The sequence below is a fragment of the Enoplosus armatus genome, chromosome 1 (genome assembly GCF_043641665.1).
Source record: "Enoplosus armatus isolate fEnoArm2 chromosome 1, fEnoArm2.hap1, whole genome shotgun sequence".
Taxonomy (NCBI): Eukaryota; Metazoa; Chordata; class Actinopteri; order Centrarchiformes; family Enoplosidae; genus Enoplosus; species Enoplosus armatus.
Window position 1 is genome coordinate 9,125,553 of NC_092180.1, and position 21,789 is coordinate 9,147,341.

At 40.5% G+C, this 21,789-nt stretch overlaps 2 protein-coding genes across 3 annotated transcripts; both read left to right on the forward strand.

Moving 5' to 3' along the window:
* The first annotated feature begins 4,984 nt into the window (after positions 1 to 4,984).
* Positions 4,985 to 8,599, forward strand: mnx2b (motor neuron and pancreas homeobox 2b). 2 transcript variants are annotated; one of them, XM_070909801.1, is made up of 4 exons: positions 4,985 to 5,402; positions 5,870 to 5,872; positions 6,717 to 6,874; positions 8,180 to 8,599. In XM_070909801.1, exons 1-4 carry the CDS (start codon positions 4,985 to 4,987, stop codon positions 8,597 to 8,599), a joined length of 999 nt encoding a protein of 332 aa, XP_070765902.1. The 2 variants fall into 2 exon arrangements, with proteins under 2 accessions (XP_070765902.1, XP_070765895.1); XM_070909794.1 differs by lacking the exon at positions 5,870 to 5,872 and having other exon boundaries at positions 4,985 to 5,426; positions 6,714 to 6,874.
* Positions 8,600 to 14,215: 5,616 nt separating this feature from the next.
* atic (5-aminoimidazole-4-carboxamide ribonucleotide formyltransferase/IMP cyclohydrolase) lies at positions 14,216 to 21,179 on the forward strand. The gene is made up of 15 exons (XM_070904702.1): positions 14,216 to 14,352; positions 14,554 to 14,680; positions 14,812 to 14,955; positions 16,315 to 16,403; positions 16,601 to 16,752; positions 17,883 to 18,039; positions 18,556 to 18,681; positions 18,786 to 18,893; positions 18,989 to 19,074; positions 19,180 to 19,269; positions 19,367 to 19,492; positions 19,624 to 19,716; positions 19,805 to 19,987; positions 20,442 to 20,597; positions 20,814 to 21,179. Exons 1-15 carry the CDS (start codon positions 14,334 to 14,336, stop codon positions 20,931 to 20,933), a joined length of 1,776 nt encoding a protein of 591 aa, XP_070760803.1. The 5' UTR covers positions 14,216 to 14,333; the 3' UTR covers positions 20,934 to 21,179.
* The last annotated feature ends 610 nt before the right edge of the window (positions 21,180 to 21,789 follow it).

Genomic DNA, 21,789 nt, shown 5'->3' on the forward strand with positions numbered 1-21,789 from the left:
TAACACACCAAAGTGACACCTTTAATAAGAACACTGTGGCTGTTTATTTGCAGCTTCTTGTGGACAGATCATTCCTATAATAGTTTTTGTTTAAAGATATAAATTTAACAGTATTTCATTATCTTTTTGTTGTATCCCGAGTCCTTATCACATAACTAAAAGTGATCCACTACTATCAATTCATATTTCAAACAGCAAAACAAGTGTTTTCGTCCCACTTCTGGCTCTCGATCCTTCAGCAGCATCTGTTGGACTTTGGGATTCACAGTTGGAACAAATGTGTTACTGAATAAACATCCCACGTAGCCACCTAAATCGGGCCGATTGTGGCTGAATGTCGGGACATTTGGCTCTCTTCTGGCACCTGGGGACCAGCTTTTGGGCCAACGTCAGGCCAGTGTCAGCCTTTCCGGTGTCCGACACTGTCGTATGTTGCTCTTTTCACTACAATGGGAACAAAAAATAAACACATTTTCATTCCTTTCCTACTAGCTCTTACTGGGCAATAAACAAGCAATTTTACAAAAAGAAAATTCAACTAATTACATGAATCCAAGCTCAGCAAACAACTGCATTTTCTCTCCACCAGCAGCTCCTGAAAGTGCTGATGTACACCTGATGAGAGAGAGAGGGAAGAGGCCAAAGTAGCAAAGACAGACAAAAGGAGATTCACATCCAGTGGGCTAGATGTCATATGGCAAAGCTCAATATTGGTTAATAAATGATGGGGACGGGACTGAGAAGAGAAGTAAAACTCTAATAAATTACCTTTATCTCCTTAATGAGACAACATTAATTTTGGGTCTCAAGGTCTGGCAGAAAATGGGCTGATTAATCAACTGCCTTTAACGTTGTGGGAATTAGTCTAATTACCAGGAGTATGAAGAGCTGATTTTCACTTCACAGAAAGCCCATTGTGCACCCGAATCATTTATCACAGCCACGGTCCAGACGTGGTACTCCAGGCCTTGTGGGAAAACTGGTGCTGGTCGACAGCATCCCCTGAAAGCGACATGTGTCACGACAAGCCTGAAGGAAGAGCAGATACAGAAATGTGCACATACGAGCAAACAAACAAACACACACACACGCCATCAAAGCAAGTTGAATCTGTATGAATCAACGCATCTGGAAAGTTTTACAGTCTTACAGTGTATCAATGACAGTGAATCAAAGAATCTGTATCTTTCATGGCCCGCTGCATAGTGTTGACATGTTTTCATATGATCCCAGTTATCAGACTGACAATCTATAGAAGTCCCAGAAACCTTGCTTTAGTTCAGCTCCTGAACTTTCTCATCTATCAACAGCGTGAATGGTCTTATCAGTAGGTTAAATAAACCAGCGAGGATCGGCGACCCAGTGGGGAGTCAATAAGGTGCTGACTAGGCCAGCACACAGAGAGCACAAGAGCTCACCTGGATTAGTTTTAAGACAGGGCAAGCTGTCTCAAAGCTGTGGTAATGATTGAAAAATATGCCTGTAATTGCTGATAAGCTCTTTAATGTTTCAGTAAACTCCTGTTGGCCGACTCGCAACTCGTTGATAAACTCTGGTTTTATAGTGCAACGTCAAGGGCCGGCAGCCTCTTTGAACCAATTGTCCTCTCACGGTGTGAAGGGTGTGCGCTGCATCTTGAGAGTTCTGCAAAGGGTTCAAAAGGGCATGTACATGTGAGAACATGTGTGACGGGAAGGGAAAGAGAGTTTAGGTTTAGGTCAGATCAGGTTCAATGTTAAGAGGCTTAAGAGAGAGAAAACTTCCACCCGCAATCAGATAATCCATCTGATGAACTAAGTCTTTCTATTGCTGTTGTTGTTTTTGACTCAGTTGTGAGCATCATACACACTGCTGAAATGTCCATCAGGAACACAGTAAATTGCACTATTGTGCTGCACAGTGGCTGACCCTGACCTCTGAAAGGTTTTTCCCTAATGGATCAATATAGGATCACATTACAATTTCTGCTATTTATATGTGTGAAGGAAAAGGAAAAGACTAAGAGTCTTGCAGCCAGGTTAGCAGATCTGTGAGGCTTTGAGCTAAATGCAAACATCTACATGCTAACATGATCACAATGACATGCTGATCGTGGCGTCCACTGTGTTGACAGGTGCACTCGGTAGGTGAAAAATAATTGTCCCCTGTAACGCATGCATAAGACTTCAGGGTTTTGAAAATATGGTCACCCTAGGTATTTTCCTCAATAAAGTTGTGTTTTGTCAAATTTCCTCAAAGAGGCCCAACAAGAACTCTTTGCCCCAGAGCCCCCAAACTGGTCCTTACATCTCATATTGTTTTTAGTTATTTATTATTTATTAATTTACTGACTTCACTAACTTGTTTGCTTGCTTTCTTTAGAAGTGCATACAGAAACTTCCTGGACGTTTTGTTGGTTGTCTGACTTCTTGCTGTTTTAATACAAAAGTAGGCTAACTAATATTGGACTAACATCGTTGCTTATATGCACGCGTACAGAATCATGTGATCTCTTCAAGGAGCGCGCGCAGCGCTGCGGGAGGGAGGCGGCTGACACTGGGAGCACGAGCGCAGTTTCAGGCACCGTTTCAATTTAATTTGTGCGCCTCTGTCAACAGGCCCGGGTGACGGATTTACCCGTGGCCGGGCTATTTAAATTACTTTCAAATCATAAAAGCAAGGAAACGGGGCTTTGCAGAGGGGAGAGGTCGAGAGAAACAGGCAGAAAGCAGCGCTGATTTCCCTGGAGCAAATTACCTCTTTATCAGCGCCGGAGACAGCCGGTAATCTGCCTGATAGAGAGCTGAGGGTGAGAGACATAGAGCCACACTGGTGAAAGAGCGAGAGAGCGAGAGAGAGAGGTGGGCGGACCCGCAAGACCGCTCCAATTTTCTGGAGGTCAACCACACGCGCGCGCACAACCGTGCCAGCCAATTACATATCATGAGTGGGGGTCTTGAAAAGATTCTGTTATATATCTGCAGAATGGATGTCAATTTCCTGAGATAGACACGATTTAAAGCTTTTTGGGAGGAGGCTGAAGCTGCAGTTTGGATTAGACCGCAACACTGTGACATCCAAAACAAAGACATCTGCTCTGTTATTGAAGGTGTTTGGCTGCTCATGAAGCGATGAAGAACCGATGAAGCCACTTAAATACGGGTGAAATTCTTTGAACACCAGCTCCATTTATCATAGTGAATATTGTCTCATAGGGCTGCAACAAACGATTATTTTCATCATCAATTAATTTGATTATTTTCTCGATTAATCGTTTGGTGAAAATGCTCATTGTAACAGTCCAAAACATATTCCGTTTACTATCATAGAAGACCAACAAAAACAAACAGAAAATATTCACATTTGAGGAGCTGGAACCAGCATTTGTGGCATTTTCGCGTTAGAAAAAAACCCAAACGATGAACCTGTTATCAAAATTGTTGTCCATTCATTTTTTGTCGATCAGCTAATCAGTCAATTGTTTCAGCTCTATTGTCTAATGCACACGTGGTAGACAGGTATAGGAGAACGAGGACATGCACAAATTAGATGTCCCGCACGTGCAGGGACTGAGGACACTGAGGTCATGTCCTCTATTTAAATGTATTTGATTACTTTTAGGCCAACAAATAAGTAAATAATGAATAAATAAAATATTCAGCATTTCCCTAACAGAATTAGAAGGATAAGTCTCTGAAACAGGATTTGTGGTGGGAAATGAAAATTATAGAAAATATAAGCTAACCAAACCTTATAAACAACGTCCAGAGATTTATGACCGAAATGCTGCGTTTCCAAAAAGTTCACTATCTTCTTTTACATAAAGTTTAATAAATGTTGAGCATCAGATTGCTGCAACATGCAGATTCTCATAATGAAATGGTTCGATTAAAAGTCTCAGATAAGAAGCATTGTCTTAATTCACATTTTAACAAACTGTTTGTGTCTGCAGCACAATTAGACGAGGTTTTTAGACTTTATTATACAGTAGCTTATTATTATAAGACAAGCAACCAAGTCAGTCTCTGATGCACTTCCGCTTTTTCAGGTCTTAAAATGGCACCAGTTCACCTTAAGCAGAAGGCCAATTAACTTATAGCCTCTTCTGCCAAGTCATTACACTTTTATACGGTTTGTGTGCAGTTCTTGGTCGTAAACTTTAATGGCATTGGTATGGCCTTAGTATGAGAATGAAGCAAGCCATTAATATTAATGATTTAAATACTGGAGTGGACACAATGCTGTTTTTTTAACGTCACACAATCAGAGGTAGCCAATAACCTTAAGACTGCTGAAAAACAGCCAATGTTTGGTGCTAAGGTGCGGAGGATGTTTGCAGCACTAATAATTAGTTTGGACAATCAAAGTGTATATAATTCTTTGTTTATGGCAAGGTGGCTGCAATCTGTGGTGAGTATGAGGAGCTGGCAGTAAGATAGATACTGAAAATACAATTGGCTAATCTTCTAATGTACCTCCGCGCCTTGATGCAGTTGAAGGTGTTTGCAGGCGGGACAGGGGTTGGACATTACCTCACTCTGAATGCTTTCTGGGGGGAGAAACGAGCGAGTAATTAGCTGATTAGAGGCCCGTCAGAGCAGCTCAGTCTCCAGCCAATCCCAGCTCACACCGGCCTGCAGGGGTGGAGAAGGACGGCTGATGGAGTGAGACACATACCTCTGTAGTTTGTGAAGTTAGTGTCGAACGCCAGGACTGAGTGTGTGATGTAAAGGAACAAATGAAGGAAACAGATGGAGGGATGCGCATAAACGTCAGTCATTTAGATTCTGTTGTTTGTTTTAAGGATTAAGATACAAGTTGATGATATATTGATGCTCATTTGTGAATAGCATATAACTTGTGCTGAGATAGGAGAACATATGAGTTTGTGCTGACTGGAAGACGCTCCGCTGTCTGCGCGCTGACGCACGGCTCAGGTGCGCACCCGCCAAGCTTCACGCGTTTGTTTTTTTAAGACTCTGCAGTCCTCTTGAGTGAAGCCGTCATGGAGAAATCGAAAAACTTCAGAATTGACGCCCTGCTCGCCGATGAGACCAACCGAGGGAGCCGTGACCTCTCCCCCGGCCTGAGCAGCGACAGCCCCGCAGGCAGCCCGGTCTCCTGCCGCCGCGCGGACACTCCATCTCCGCGGGCCGCACATCTTCAGACCGGAATAATCCCCAAACCGGGCATCCTAAATCTCCCGCATCCAGGACTCGCTTCAATTCCCGGCATGTATCCTGCACCCATGTACCCATTATCGGCGTTGGGTGGCCAGCACCCCGCGTTCGCATACACGGGTTTCACACAACTAACGCAGACCTACCCAGAGCACCTGAAGGTGGCTGCCATGACGGGATCTCTGCCCCTGGAGCACTGGATCCGCGCAGGGATCATGATGCCACGACTGCCAGATTACACCTGTAAGTATGATCTGATAAGATTATTTTATAGGTTCAGAATATCCTAACTTTAAAACTCAAAGGCCAAATAAACCGAGAGAATTGATAAGTGCAAACTTATTGTTTTCATATTCTTCAAATACAGACCCAAGTCTGGTGCTTATGAACCGTTTTCCGTTATCAGTTTTACAGTTAGAGAGAGCATTTAATCAGGTGGTCTGACTTCTGAGGAACTGAACTGCTGAGGTCATAAAATCATTGACCACGAACACTGACAAATGAGTTAATAAATGACTAAACTCAACTTATGTTCTGTTTTTTTTTAATTATTATTATTATTATTATTATTATTATTAATAATGTAATTATTAAGATTAACATAATACGCCTAATTAATCATTATATCTCAGTTCGTTCTTTGTTTTTGCTCATTGATTGTTTGGTTTCTTGTTCATTCATTTTCAGAATAATTAAAGTTCAGTGATCAGCAGGTCTGCTACAGATGAGTTTTCCTTCTCTGCTTCAGAGTTTTAAAATAAAAAAGTAATATCATTTCGATGATGCTGTCTAAGATCAGACAATCTGTTTAGGCGTTTGGATTTCATTATTCAAATTGAAATACATTTTAATTTCAAGTATAGTTATAATTTACAACCTATTTTTGAAAGCAAGCTTTCCAAGCTTTGTATAGTATTTTATTCAAAGTAATGCCAGAGATCCTCATATATTTTGTGTCCCGTACAGTACTCTGGCCTCGGTTTACTGCTCATCTGTGTGTCATATTTTAATTTTGGCCCATTTATTCCTCTATAAACGCCAGCCCGATGGAAATTGTCTTTGTGTGATGAAGGAACTATAAACAAACACCTAAAACGTTCTGTAGTTCATCAATAAAATCCCAAAAGCCTTCATTGAATTTTCATTAAGTTAATGGCATGCCTGTGTTTTTATGGCCTCTGCGCCCGCTCCTGCCGTGTCCCCCGTCAACAATAAACTGGAGTAAAGCTATTATAGTTAATGATGGCCAGAGAGTCCGGGCATATGTGTGCCTGTTCCCACCCACAAAATTACATTGAACTTCCTATGTCCTTGATTTTATATCAATAAGACTAGTAGCAGTTACTGGCCAAATGTTTCAGATACAATGAATATTTGAATCTTCTCTAAAGGCCAGATATCTTAAAATAAGTTGAATTATCAAAAAGATATTCAGACATTGTGTGTTAAACTTAAAAACTCCACTACAAAGTGAACACATGAGGCTCTTTTGGCTGATATCAAACAAGAAACTGTACATGAAGCCTTAGACCGATGACTTTGCTCTTCCTCCTCCAGCCCCTCAGTCTGGTCTGTTGGGGAAGTGCCGAAGGCCCCGCACCGCCTTCACCAGTCAGCAGTTGCTGGAGCTGGAGAACCAGTTTAAACTCAACAAGTACCTGTCCAGACCCAAACGCTTTGAAGTGGCCACCTCACTCATGCTGACTGAAACACAGGTAAGAGACACCAGTCCTGCACTTCATGAGCTGACAGGTTCATTTCAAGGTAAAAAAAAAAAAAAAAAGAACTCATCACAATGAAAAGTCCAACACAAAGTTTACTGAATATGAGACATAATATTCTTCAGCTTTCATCCAGTCTCAAACTGTAGCTGCAGACCACCCAACAGGATAACTGGATTTTAATAGACTTCAGAGGAGGCACATTTATTGAAACTGAAATCAAAAATCTCTCTTTCGGCAGTGTCCTGGCCGAGATGTACAGCAATAAACAAAATGTGCCACAAATATGCAAAAAAAAGTTAAACAGAAATGTTATTTATAAAATCATGGTCATCTAACACACAATATAAAATGCACCTTGAAACAACCCACGAGCTGCCTAAAACCATAAAAATAAGTAAATCAATCCCTTAGTTGTGTAGTAGTCATTGCATGAAATGTTAAATTCAAATATACCTTAATTCTGTGAAAAACTGCATTTTGTCTGTGACTGACGTGCTAAAACATCACCTTATTTACGGATTAAACAAAGAGGAGTCAATGTATCATTTAAAATAAAGAGAAAACAAGTCATGTAGATGTGCACGCTGGACAACAGACACATTACTGTATATATATACATATATATATATATATATATATATATATATATATATATATACAGACTGTTTCAAGAGTCTGAAGTGGGGAGTTTATTTACCAAAGAACTGAACAAAGACTTTAGTCCATTTCGCTTTTTCTGTGTTTTATGTGTAAGATTTAAATTATGTTTTATGTATCTATATTTATTGTATATTCCTTCACAAATAATATAGTATAGTATATTTGTATCATAAATAGTGATATATTTCAAGTTCTTTAAAGTTCACACCACAAACCAGACTATTTAATTTGTGCATTGTTTAAAGGTAGGTTCTGCATTTTTTTCTTTAATCTGATTTGACTCAAGAAAAACATGTTATTTGTTCTTTAGTGTAAATGATAACAGAAAAGTGAATATTAAGGTCTACATATTTTTTTATTCAGCATTATTAAAGGTGAGTGAAGTTTATTTATAATGCCCAGAATCACTAATTCATCTCAGAGGGTTATACAATCAGAACAGCGTTGGCAAAACTGGCAATGCATAGAGAGAAATATGTTGAAAAATGTGCACTGGGCAGTGTTTAGAATGACTTATGTTCTAAAGCTGCAAATGATAGATTTAATAACAAAAATATGTATTTAAATCTGTTTAGACAAACTCTAAACTTGACCCTCTCTTGAACACATTTTCTTTGCTCTGTCATCTCTCGGCAGGTCAAGATCTGGTTCCAGAATCGGAGGATGAAGTGGAAACGCAGCCGGAAGGCGAAGGAGCAGGCCACCGCCTCAGGCCAGTCTGACACGCAGCGACTACGCAGCGGAGGAAAAACAGCCACCGACAAATCCAATGAGAGCAGACGAGCTGTGAATCCAGACAACGGAGGGATAGATCTGGATATGGAGGATGGAGACGAGGAGGAAGAGGAGGAGGACGAGGAAGAGGAAGAAGAAGAGGAGGAAGCCCAGCATGGTTTTCCTGTCGCTATGGGTAACGGCGTAGGGATGCCACGACCCACGGACTTCTTGCAGCGCAGCACCGACGTTGGCTACAATCCCCACAGCCCTTTCTCTGATGAGGAGCTGGAGGGGGTGCAAGTAGGAGGAGGCGACAGGAAGATCGGAGCGGGACTGTGAAAAGACCCCCAGGAGTGTAACAGAGACATTACACTGGGACGTGTCTGTGTTTGTGGTCACTACAGAAGACGATATCTAACCCTTAAGATCTTTGTCTGGTCTGCTCTGTGAATGTTTATGTGTCCCAATCAGGACATTTGTTGGAATCACTAATTATTCACGCAGCTACCGAACACACACAGGACTTTGACACAAATATACTGTATAAACTATCTGTGAATAAAATGTGCTGTACATTTCGTAGCATGCCGAAGAAAAAGGTGCTCATCTCCTCCCTAAATTTAGCTGTTTTCATGACTGATCTGCCAATCACCTTCTGGTCACCTTGTCTTTGCTCCATCAACTGACAGCTAGAGCTCCACCCAGTGAACACGCTTGACTACATGAATGAAGGATGTGAAGGAAGACAAGTGAACTGTCGCGCGTTCAGACAGAGTGAGAATGTACAGTCGGTGCAGCCTCCTCTGCATCATGAAGACAAAAAAAACGTTTAAATTTAACAAGCTGTGTGGTGTAATACAAGCTCGGAAACATCTGCTGCTCTGGATGTTTGGGGTAACTACTTTGCAAAACATCCCATGTATTCCATTTACTTTTGAGCATTTTATGTGAATATTGATGTTATTTTTTTGTTCTTGGTGATGTTTATGAATTTGTTCTTTGTCACTTACATGTAAATGAACTTAATTTATTTGAACGATTGCAAAGATGAATCATACATGTATTTATCTGAAACTTGTTTGTGGTGTAACTGTGAAATAAAGAAATGAAAGGAAGAAAAAAAAAAGAAGAACCGAAAAAAGAATGAAGTTTTGATTCTGATTGTTTGTCCCATCAAATGTTAATAAATAAATTTAAAATATTGTGATAACAAAAACGGTATTATGGGAACAGCCAGTAATGAGACATTAGATCAATGTCCCCAAGGTCAACCTGACCTTTTTTTTAAAAAGTTTAATGAGGTTGTCACGCTCTTCTTGAAATGCTTCTGTAATGTAAGACTAAGAGTCTACACACAGCGATCCTTGAGCTAAATGCTAACGTCAGCATGCAAACAGGCTGATGTCTAGCAAGTGTAATGTTTACCATGTTCACCATCTTCATTAAGTGAGTTAGCATGCTAACATTTGCTAATTAGCACTAAATTCATAATACAGCTGAGGCTGATGGGAATGTCATTTGTATTGCAGGGAAGAAAAAGACGAAGTTTGTACTTAATATTATGGAAATTCATCCAATAGTTGTAGAGAAATTTGAGTCAGAAACCTCAAATGTCAAGCTGCTGGAGGAAAAGTCAGGAATTACCAAACTCAGTAGGCTTCATCCTCTGGGGATCATGAACGTCTGAACTAAATTGTATGGCAATCCATCCAATAGTTATTGAGATATTCCAGTCTGGACCAAAGTGGGCCGGCCGTTCGACAGACTGGCGTCGGTATCAAAGATCGCGCTAAAACAACCTTGTGATCATGACCAAAAAATAGGTCCATGTTAACCTCCCTCACAAGAAAATGGTTCATGTTTTCATTAACAATCCGGCATAATGGAGGGAAAAAAAAGTTTTTCTGTGTTCACATCTCCTTCAACTCCTTGCTGCTCCTCCCCAGCCGCCGCTCTGCATCTGCTAGCAAAGCAAAAGTCATTCTCAGTTCACAGTTTTAATTTACTACAAAGGCTCTCAGATATTAATTACTCGGTGGGGTTTACTGATAGCCAAATAATTAAGTTAATGAAGGGGAAGTAAAGCAATCAAAAGCCTGATGGTGATGTCACACAGGCCCACTTTAATTTCCAAGAGCAACAGCATGATGAGTGTGTGTAACTGCGGCAGGGCGTTTTATTGGGCGGCCATGTAAGGGTTGTGATTAAAGAGCAGACGGGAGGACATGCAGTACGCTGTCATTTAGCCCCCTCTCAGACCACAGCCACATGTTTATATAGTGATTAAATGCTTTCTTAACTGGCTGGACAGACACTGGCCCCTCTAGTGAAAAAAAAAAACAACAACAATGATTGGAAGTGCCTTTAAACACCGATGGGACTTTTAGTGGAGACTTTGTCGTATTTACAGGCAGAAGACGAATCATGAATTCTGCTCAAAAACAATAAGAAACAAGAAATTGATGAGAGTCTCAAGGTAATCATGTATAGCAAAGAGGGGTGGTCTTTTTCAGAAATATTTTGTCAACAAAATAATGCAATTATTCATTATGTCATCAAATATATAAGGAATAAGTCCCTCTCTACAACAGACCTAATATCCAAATATTATTCAGGATATATGGCAGATTAACAGTATGACATTTCACAAGCTTATTGTGATTTAGGTTTCTTTATTGGGTCATGTATGGTCCTGATTGTCCCGCATTAAATACAGCTGAATGGCTGCAAACTGCAAACACTGTATTGGTATGAAAGGAGCTATAAGAGACCTTTGAGAGGTTTGGTAGTTTGATGGATCTGGTTATCTGAAGGTTTGGGCAAATAAAATAATACAGTGCTGTAATTAGAATTGAATATGCAATCAAGTTTATATGCAAAATCATTCACTTACATTCATGACTATATGTGAATCACTAACATTTGTTTTTTATATATATTTCTCTTTTCTCGTTTTTTCCCATGAACTCAATATTACACTGTTCATGAGCAGTTTAATGCAAAGAAGATACAAACTTCTTTAAGTCGAGTCAGTTTTATTTGCATACCACAAAATCACAAAATGTATTTTTTGATTTTAACATATTTTGTCATTTAATTTGGAGGACTTGTAGTCTGTGACCTGAATAGGGAATTCCAGCTATACTGCCACTACAAATGTTTTTATCATACTTTACATGCCTTATTTTGATAGCTGTTACCAAACATGGTGCCACCAAAATGTAAGGCCACACATTTTGATAGCTATATGATTTCGGTGGAGTTAAAGACCAAAGTGTCAATCAAATATTGTCAGATGAGGTGTTAGTGCTACACACACACACACACACACACACACAACTACACTACAGTTTGTGCAACCATACAATTTTATTTTTGTATCTGTTATCTGAATATATACGGTCATAACTGTCAAAATGTGTGACCTTGTTTAAATGCAATGGGGGGACCATGTTTGGTAACAGATATCAAAAATAAACTATGATGAAAACATTTTCAGTGGCAATACAGCTGAAATTCCTATTCAGGTTACAGAACATTATGTAGCACCTTAAAGGGCTTAACAGTCTGTGCTAACATGGGTTAAAAAAACAGGAAGAAACCTCAAGTAGAGCAAAAGAGGAATGGGAAAATGAAGATCCACACAATTAGAAATGCTAAACATGCAGCCGTTTATGTGACAGCACATCTTTAACCAATCTGGTTAAGGTCTATCACTAATTAATGATTAATCTGAAGCTGCAAGCACCAAATAACCTGCTCAATTCGCAGGTTTAACTTAAAGGACCTCAAAGGAGTCAACTTTTTTAGCCTTGATTCAATAGGGGAGGACCGAATACACAACAAGCCTGCAGACTGAACCTCTATCAAACTGCAGCTTTTAATTTGGCTGATGAAAAATCGTGCGAATCAATAGGAGCTCATTTAGTTGTGTGACTTGTCAGCTGTATGAAGGATGCCATTTGGCCTGTTTTATGACACAGGCCCCTCTGACACAGTACAAAATCACAGCTAATTGATAAGGCAGTGGAGCAATATATGGAGGTCATTGATTCCGTTTCTCCTCTAATTTAATCTGAATACACCCGTCATGTTGATTAAAAAATCCCTGTGTAAATTACTGCTGATAATGCTGTCAGTTTTCTCAACAGCCAGCGTCAACTAAAGTGCTGACGGCCTTCCTACCTCTGTCTTTTTTTTTCTTTTTTTCTTTTTAAACCAATAATGCATAGTGAAGCCTGTGTGTTTCTATAAAAAATGTTTCACTGTCTATTGAATCACTCAAGTCACCCCTGAGATGTCAGCTCGGCCCTCAAACACAGAGCGGTTACCAGAAACTCCCATTTTCATAGTTAGACAAATAAATCGGCCTCTTTTTGCTTTGTTGGATTATAAATCATGGAGCCCTTAAAATATTTACACCCTGTAGGTTTAATCAATCAGCAAAATGTCGGGCTCATTACGTAAATATGAACAGATTGTGCGATCTTTTAACGTAATCACACGTATTGGTGCAGGTTTCCCGGGGCCCTGTCCTGTCACTTAACTAATGGGCGAGTACGGGAGTGAGTGACGGGGCCCAGTAAATTCACATCTGTCCGACTTAAAACGCTGTTCTAAAGCAGGAAAGAAAGCCACCGTTTTTGCCAATAAAGTTTATTGAAAAGGCGTGGACGGGGGTGTATTCATGAGCGTCATTTATTGTTGCAGGAAGTTACAGGTGTTTCAACAATTAATAGTGGACATATAGTGATGCTTGGAGTCAATGTAACCTTCAATTCTGCTGATCGACAAGAAGATTTAACAAACCAGCAAAAGAAAACACCAACACTGTCTGGGTCTGTTTCGGTTTAATTAATATTAAAAGTCTTTAAAGGCTTTGTTTGTCATTTTTCAGAGTGATAAATAAGAGCACAAAGGAGCGGCAGACTTTCAGATAATCATTTAAAAAGGTATATGCACAAAATGTCTCTTCGCAGCAATGTTTTACTCCTCATTACTTGTCTCAGTATCAGCAGGAGACGCTGACACATCTGCGCATACATTTCAGTCAGCCTATGTTGTCACTGAGGTTAACCGTGTTAAACTGCGGATTATATGTCAAGAAAAAATATGGATCTAAAATATAAAACTGTTAATTTGCACAAATGTCACCTGAAACAAACGTTCAGACATTTACTAAGCAGACATGTGCACGGATAAGGTCCATGTCTGCCCTCTTGTGGCAAAATGAAAGAAGACACTTGACCTGACTCATTTAAAAAAAAGAAAAAAAAAGAAATTGGATATATAAACAAAAAGACGGACATAGTGGATGCTCGCGTAAGTAATATTGCAGTAAGGGTAACAAGCTGTCAACATGTTTCCTCGTCACAGGCTGTTTCTGCAGCTTTTAGTTGCTTCTGAGTTTTTATGAAGTTATAAATGACCAAAAACATAATTTGTTTGTTGAAGGACAAAAATAAGATAAGTGGGCTGAGTTGTAGGTTTTGGGATTTGTTTTGTGTGTGTGTGTGTGTGTGTGTGTGTGTGTGTCGCATAGATAGATAGATAGATAGATGTAAGTAGGCTATATATTCTTATACAAGTAATATTTTAATTCTATCAAAAGATAACTTGACATTTGATAATGTTCAACTAAAGATATTAAATTATAGAGTTAGACCAACAACGATTATCACCTAATTGGAGATATCGTAAAGTTTTGAGTAGCCATAAATGAATTGCAGATATCTAAATATTATGTTGTCGTTGTTGTTGTTGTTGTTGTTGTTGTACGACCTTAAAAGACAACTTACTCTGTTTATTTCTGCTCCTGTTTGCGGATAAAAATGCGCATTTTCTGCGCCGTGTGGCTCTTTGGGGTGAGCTTGTGTGTCGGGGGCGGGCCGACCTCAGCAGGGCGGATCTTTCTAGTTTTGAAGCACATGATTTCAAGCAACGAAAAGCTTGCAGATCTGTCTCAGCCTCCGCAATCTTCCCTCTGCAGTGTTTGTTAGTTCAACTCAGTTAAACTGAGCAGAAACCCGCCGGACGTCCTCGCAGACTGCAGACTCACACTGTGACCGTGAACATGGCCTCCTCACAGCTCGGTGAGAGTTTTTCCTTCACATTTAATTAATTCACTGTCGTCATTATAAAGTTTTGTTCTGCGACATGCAGGATGCTAGCTCTGGCTAACATTAGCCAACGTGGTCGGCTTCTCCACGCTAAAACACGCCTTTACTTCTGCTTTGTGTCTGTAAAAGTCAGTGAAAATGCCTGTTAAGTCTCCTCTTCATCTGCCTTCGCAGCACTTTTGAGTGTGTCAGACAAAAGTGGACTGCTGGACTTTGCCAAAAGGCTGGTGGATGTGGGGCTGTCTCTGGTGGCCTCAGGTGGCACAGCCAAAGCCCTGCGTGATGCTGGACTGGCTGTCAGGTGGGTGCTAAAGCGGTCCTTACAATTAAAAGTTAAATCCAGTGCAGCTGTGTTTGTTTTCCCCAAATTCACTGAATCTAATAGCTACACATAGGTGTCCTTCTGTAACCCTCTGTGCTGTGTGTCTGCAGGGATGTGTCTGAGCTGACTGGACACCCGGAGATGCTGGGAGGCAGAGTGAAGACCCTCCATCCTGCTGTCCATGGAGGCATCCTGGCCAGGAAAACCCCCACTGACACCGCAGACATGGAGAAGTTGGGCTACAGCCTGGTGAGGTGAGAGAAACACTGGCAAATTACTGGACAAAACATTTAAACACACAGACGTTGATATTTTATAATAACATGGTGGATATTTAGATGTATTTACAATAGAGGGGGAAAACGTTGAATTATAAATACTTACTGCAAAGATCAGTTGAATCGAAGAGCACGTGTGACCTGTAGCTGTCAGTATAGGCTTGTGTTGAGCCATTGGGAAGCATGTGTAGTTGATTTAGCAGCTGGTTAATTGGAAAACTGCTGCTCTTCCTATATGCTCGTCTTGTGACTCTCATTTGTTTAGGACCAGAGGAATGTGATTAGATTAGACATTTCAGTGTTGTCTCTTGATTGAAATCTGACAGAGGACAGAACTTGGTTCACATTTGATAGAAATATCTATTTCTATGTGTTTGCTCGACTCCAAGTTAAAGGGGAGTGTTTTCATTTGTTTAATTTCATTGTTCTCTTTGTGCACAGGAAATCGAGAGCGAGTAGTTCATAAGGTTACTTAAACAGCAGTAATATATAAGAATAATTAAGAAAATACATACCTTAAGAGACATAGACAACAATGTTAGTTTAAGGCCAAAAAAGCAGGCAATAAGTAGTGCTTAAATTAGTTGATTAATCAATTAGTTCATCAACAGTTCTGATAGTCGATTAATACTTTAAGTAATATATAAAAGAAGAAAAATGCCATGCTGAAATTTGCTGCTTTTCTCTGTAAAATCGTTGTTGCCCTCGCGGCAAAATTTTGGGACCAAGATTCCACCTAAAAGGCTCAAAATAGATGAAAGCAAACTGTGATAAATTCATTGACTTCATTCAAGTCATTGTAGCAGAATGACAGTCAGGAGACTTCAGTTTGGGAAGTAGACGGAGAGTAGTTCCTCTAACTCTATAATAGAGCGAGTGTTTGCACTCAACCTTCAGAAATGAACAGTAGATTTGAGCACATGAGGATCCTTGTGCACGTGCCTCACATACTAATATTTGTAATGACCCAATTGTTGTCGTAATTACCAAACAGACTTTTTACAATTTTACCTCATTTTTAAGGTGAAACAAACAAGTCTCTAAATTGGTTCATTCTGAGAGGACATGAGCATGAACACACTGTGAAAGGTAGAATTACGAGAAGCGCAATTCTTACTCATGTCATTTTCTACAGCTGCACTGTTGGACACAAGATGTGGACCTTTTTGAATGTTTGGCTTGAAAGTTCCCGGTACTTTTTGCACACTGGCGTTGCGTGGTCATCCTAAATGGTAGCCATATTGTCCATGATATATGTAAGTTTCGTTTTCTCAATCAGATGGTGATGATGATGATCTTGATGAAGACTTTTATTCTGTGTTTGCTCTTTTTAAGAGTGGTGGTGTGCAACCTCTACCCATTTGTGAAGACTGTCTCCAACCCAGATGTTACCGTGGAGGATGCGGTGGAGCAGATAGATATCGGTGAGTCGTGCAGATGAGATTGTGAGCATGTAGTTTCAGAATATTTGGCTAAATTTGATTAATAACGGTGTAAAATAGATCTTAGCAGGGAACGTAAAGATTAATGTGCCACATCGGATTGAAAACTTTTAAAATGCTATGTTTATTAGCATGTCCGTTTAAAAAAAAAAAAATAAGTGTTTTTTATTTCTTCCCAGGTGGCGTAACCCTGTTGAGAGCAGCGGCCAAGAATCATGCTCGGGTCACCATAGTGTGTGATCCTGCTGACTATTCACTGGTTGCCAAGGAGATGGAGAGTTCAGGAGACAAAGACACAACTCTGGAGACACGCAGGACTCTGGCCCTCAAAGTAACAGGACTTTGTTTCTTTTCCCCACCAATTTAACTTACAAGTATATGAACTGAATTTGTACAAGACGAGAGCGTTTTTAGGGCGACTTTTCTGATTCGTGCCAAAAAACATTTGAGTGCTAAAAGTGCTGCACATTATCTGGAGCACATTCAAATACAAGACAAGACATATTGTCCTCTTCCCCAATGCAACATAACTTTTAGATATGTGATTTTCTGTGGTAGTAAATGGAGTCTGACAAAACATTCAACTTTGGCCTTGCAAAATCACGATCAGCGTTTTACACCATTTTCTGGAGTCTTATTAACCAATTGATTAATTGAAAAAATAAAAACACTATCATTAGTTGCAGCCCAATTTAAAACTACAATCTGGAAGACCGATTGTTTCCTGGTTTTCTCTGTCAAAATCCTGAGCTGAGTGGCATTTTAAATTTGGAAGGACTTCAATTGTGTGTTATTATCTGCCTCCTTCTAATCACAAGTACCTCTAACATCTGTCACTGTTCAGACTTGTTTCAGGCTAACCTCAGTTGTGAGCAAAGACTCACAGTTTGGAATAAGAGGGTGAATCACGCCTTTGGCTTCTTTAAGGTATGATCAGGTTTTAAAATGACGGTTGCACAATAAGTAACCGTATGCTGTGAGATTCTCAGGAAACGGAAGAAAAGGCTGGGAGGTTTCTGAGGCAAAAGTCAGTCAATATGAAAAATATGTTGATCATATCACTCAGTTCAGGTATTTCTCCTTCGTAGTCGCCAAACTATCTTTCAAAAAGGCACAAAGAGTTGTCACCAAGCAGATGTTGCTGCTGTGTTCTGTTTTTGTTGTATTTGATTAGAGGTGAGGGTCAGTGCAAATCAAAGTCCAGTGGAGGCTTTTCAGCAGTGTTGAAATATGTGTTTAGGTTACAGAGGTGTTGAACTTTCACCTGGTAGTCTTGAGTTGTGTTGCTTTGTGATGATGCCTACGTAAGTAATGCAGATATAGTTGTCATGAAATAGTCACCTCCTTGTATTAAATTCTTAATTGTCGAGTGATTAGATATGAATGCTTTGAGGTTTATGGTACACATTAGAAGATGATGCATTTCTGTATTTTGTGTATTTTATGCTCTGTTCTCTCCAGGCCTTCACACACACGGCACAGTATGATGAGGCCATATCGGACTACTTTCGTGGACAGTACAGCCGTGGTGTTTCCCAGCTGCCTCTGCGCTACGGCATGAACCCTCACCAAGCACCCGCCCAGCTCTACACCCTGCGCCCTGTCCTCCCCCTCAAAGGTAGACCCACATCACATCAAAGCTGTCTCAACTGACCTAAAAGTGTCAGCGTTAGCGTTGTTTAGTGATTTGGCTTTGAAGGAGTAGTTTAACATTTTGGGAAATACGCTTGCTGGCAGAGAGGTAGGTGAGAAGATTGATACCACATCTCACATCTGTCTGTTACATATGAGGCTAGAGCTGGCAGCTGGTTAGCTTAGCTTTGCACAAAGACTGGAAACGGGGAAACAGCTAGCCTGGATCTGTAAAGGTAACCAAATCCACCTATCAGCACTTCTAAAGCTCACTAATTAACATGTTATGTGTAGTTTGTTTAATTTGTACAAAAATTGTAAAAACGACCATTCACCATTTTACGTGATGGTTACGTGATGGACAATTATTTTGGCCTGGCTCAGTAATCTCAGCTGGTTGCCTGGCAACTACTCCGAGACAAGAAATATCCGAGCACATTACCACCTGTAAAACGGCAACATTAGTCATTAATTTTTGCTTCTATTCACTGCCCCCTCTCAGTGGTCAACGGTTCCCCCGGCTTTATCAACCTGTGTGACGCTCTGAACGCCTGGCAGCTGGTCAGAGAGTTAAAGAGCGCCCTCGGCATGGCTGCTGCCACCTCCTTCAAACATGTCAGCCCTGCTGGTAAGATGAAAAGAGACATGCAGACACACTCTAAAAAGCATAAATGTGGACGTGGAATTAAGTGCCTTAGATGTTAAAAATGACTCTTGACTTTTCTTCTGAAGGAGCTGCAGTAGGAGTTCCTCTAACTGAGGAGGAAGCCAGAGTGTGCATGGTGCACGACATGCTGAAGGATCTCACCCCGCTGGCCACGGCCTACGCCAGAGCAAGAGGTCAAAAACAATGAATTCATATAGCAGATTACCCGGAGTATTTTATATCTGTATCTTTTTACATGGAATTGTATTGACTCCTTCTGCGTCCTCAGGTTCAGACAGGATGTCGTCTTTTGGAGACTTCATTGCCGTGTCAGATGTGTGTGACGTTCCCACAGCCAAGATTATATCAAGAGAGGTAAAACCGTGTGTTAAAGAACAAATACAGAAGAAAAATAATTCTTTAAAAAAAATGTATGCAACATTGTTTTGCTTAACCATGATTCAATTCGATCGTTCTCAGGTGTCAGATGGTATCATCGCTCCTGGTTACGATGAGGAGGCGCTCAAGATCCTCTCCAAAAAGAAGAATGGCAACTACTGTGTGCTTCAGGTGAGAGATGTTTTATTTATCTTAATTTTTTTATTTGAATAATAAATCAGAGTCTAGTTACATTCTGTTGGATTCACAATGTGTGTGTTTGTTCCAGATGGATCCAGACTATGAGCCTGATGAGGCTGAGGTGAGAGTGTTGTTTGGTCTCTATCTCAAACAAAAGAGGAACGGCGGGCTCATCGATAAGGAATTCTTCAGGAACGTTGTTTCCAAGGGCTCGGTGAGTCACTGTTCTGTATTTACTTTCATATTGTATTTTGGGCTCATCTTGCTTTGTCATATTAAATCATTAGTTATTGGCACAATCATATCTAAATGTTCACCCTTTTTGATTGTTTCTGTGTCCACAAGCTCTCCGAGGAAGCGGTGCGTGACCTCACTGTGGCCACCATCGCCGTCAAATACACTCAGTCCAACTCTGTCTGCTATGCTAAAGATGGACAGGTAAGAGCAGGCAGGTAAAAGGAGGAGAAAGAGAAGAACTTATGGCTAATCCAGATTCCTGATGTTTTCTGTTTTCTGTGTTTTACAGGTCATTGGTATCGGCGCGGGTCAGCAGTCTCGTATTCACTGCACCCGTCTGGCAGGCGACAAAGCTGATAACTGGTGGCTGAGACACCACCCTCGTGTCCTGAGCATGAAGTTTCGCACTGGTGTGAAGCGAGCGGAGATGGCCAACGCCATCGACCAGTATGTCAGCAACACCATTGGAGAGGTAAGGTGGTGACCACAGGCACTTTTAAGGTAAAGCAGTGGATAAGTTATAGTTGTAGATTATTATTTTAATAATACCTGCAATTATACGTCTGCAGATACAATTGAGAACTCGGAGCATGGAAAAAGATATATATATTTTTTTAGCAAGCACATACATTTTATCAGTTTATTTTATTAAGTGGATAGTCAAGTAGTGTAATGTTGCTCATGTTAGTGGCTGGTCATTCCGCTCCAAACAGAGCTACGGTAAGTTGGCTATGGCTACATTAGATTTCCCTTTTTTATCTCTTCACTTGGATAGATCAGTTAAAATTGTGGCCTTCAAGGACACACAGCCCACCTGTCTGCTCCGTGATGTTCAATGTCATGTCTCTCACAAAATATGCCAAGTTGAAGGCATTGAAGAAAGAAAGAAAAAAAAGTCCTGTATTGTGTGTCCTTTGTGTCGACAGGGACCAGACTTGGCAGTTTGGAAGTCAATGTATGAAGAGGTGCCTGAGCTTCTGTCAGAGACTGAAAAGAAGAACTGGATCAGCTCCCTGCAGGCTGTGGCTGTCAGCTCTGACGCCTTCTTCCCCTTCAGAGATAACATAGATCGTGCCAAACGGGTAAATATAACCTTTCACAAAAGCATGACTTGATACTGTATGCACTTTGTTGAGAAATTGCATGGGAATGGTCTGCAGGCACCTGGTGAAATCTTTTTGCATACAGAAATATCACTACTAGTTTGGAAACTCTATTGACTCTGAAAACAGTAGAGCACTGACGAGCTTTCCAACCATCTTTACTAACGCTCCTTCCCTCTGTGTGTCCGTCTGTAGAGTGGTGTGGAGTACATTGCAGCTCCAGCAGGCTCTGCTGCTGACGAGGTTGTCATTAATGCCTGTAATGAGCAGAGCATCACTCTGGTGCACACCAACCTGCGGCTCTTCCACCACTGAGCACCTCCAGCACTTTCCAGGTGTTCTTTAAACCCAACTCGCAGCATTATTACAGAGTCAAACTCTTTTTCTAACATTTCCGATACTCAAAACATTCCTATTCTCATCATGCTGAAGTGTAGAGGTCACAAATGCACTGTTCTGTAACACATTAATTGCATTCCTCACTTGTGGTCCTAACATTAGAGAGAGATACAGTAACTGTAGGTCAGTCATGTTTCAGTGTGAAATAAACTGTTAAAGACAGTTTGTGTGTGTTATGTCTGTTTTTACTCGAGGGATCGCAGTGTCGATCGCTGGTCCACCACTGTGACCAGACTGAAACATCTAAACAACTATTTGATGGATTGTTGGAAATTTTGTGCAGACGTTCATGGTCCCCAGAGGATAGAGCTTACTGACTCTGATGATGCCCTGAGTTTTTCTCTAGCGCCATCAGCAGGTTGACATTTTTGGAATTTAGTGAAATATCAACATTTTTAGATGGATTGCCTTGACTTTTTTATCACCTGGTGATCCCTTACCTTTTCAGCTAGCTCCTTCAAAGTTATTATTGTCCAATACTTTGTTGTAGGACATTCCCATCAGCCTCAGTTGTACTTTGTGTTTAGTACTGTTTAACAATTGTTAGCATGCTAACATGTTTAACTAAGATGGTGATTATTTTAAACATTATCCATGCTAAACATCAGTATGTTAGCATCACCATCAAGTACAGCCTCTAAGATAGTTTGATGATACAATTTAAACTGTATCAAATTTAAATTAAGTGAACACATTTTGTAACCTCCCAAATGGCTTCAGCTTGACCTTGAAATTCTTTACCAATCTCCTTTATTCCACTTACTGCATATCG

Coding starts and splice junctions, on each gene's coding strand:
- mnx2b (XM_070909794.1), top strand. CDS start 4,985: ATGGAGAAATCGAAAAACTTCAGAATTGACGCCCTGCTCGCCGATGAG. Junction 5,427..6,713: donor GTATGATCTGATAAGATTAT/TTTATAGGTTCA, acceptor CTCTTCCTCCTC/CAGCCCCTCAGTCTGGTCTG. Junction 6,875..8,179: donor TCATGCTGACTGAAACACAG/GTAAGAGACACC, acceptor ATCTCTCGGCAG/GTCAAGATCTGGTTCCAGAA.
- atic (XM_070904702.1), top strand. Junction 14,681..14,811: donor GATGCTGGACTGGCTGTCAG/GTGGGTGCTAAA, acceptor GTGTGTCTGCAG/GGATGTGTCTGAGCTGACTG. Junction 18,682..18,785: donor CAAACATGTCAGCCCTGCTG/GTAAGATGAAAA, acceptor TTTCTTCTGAAG/GAGCTGCAGTAGGAGTTCCT.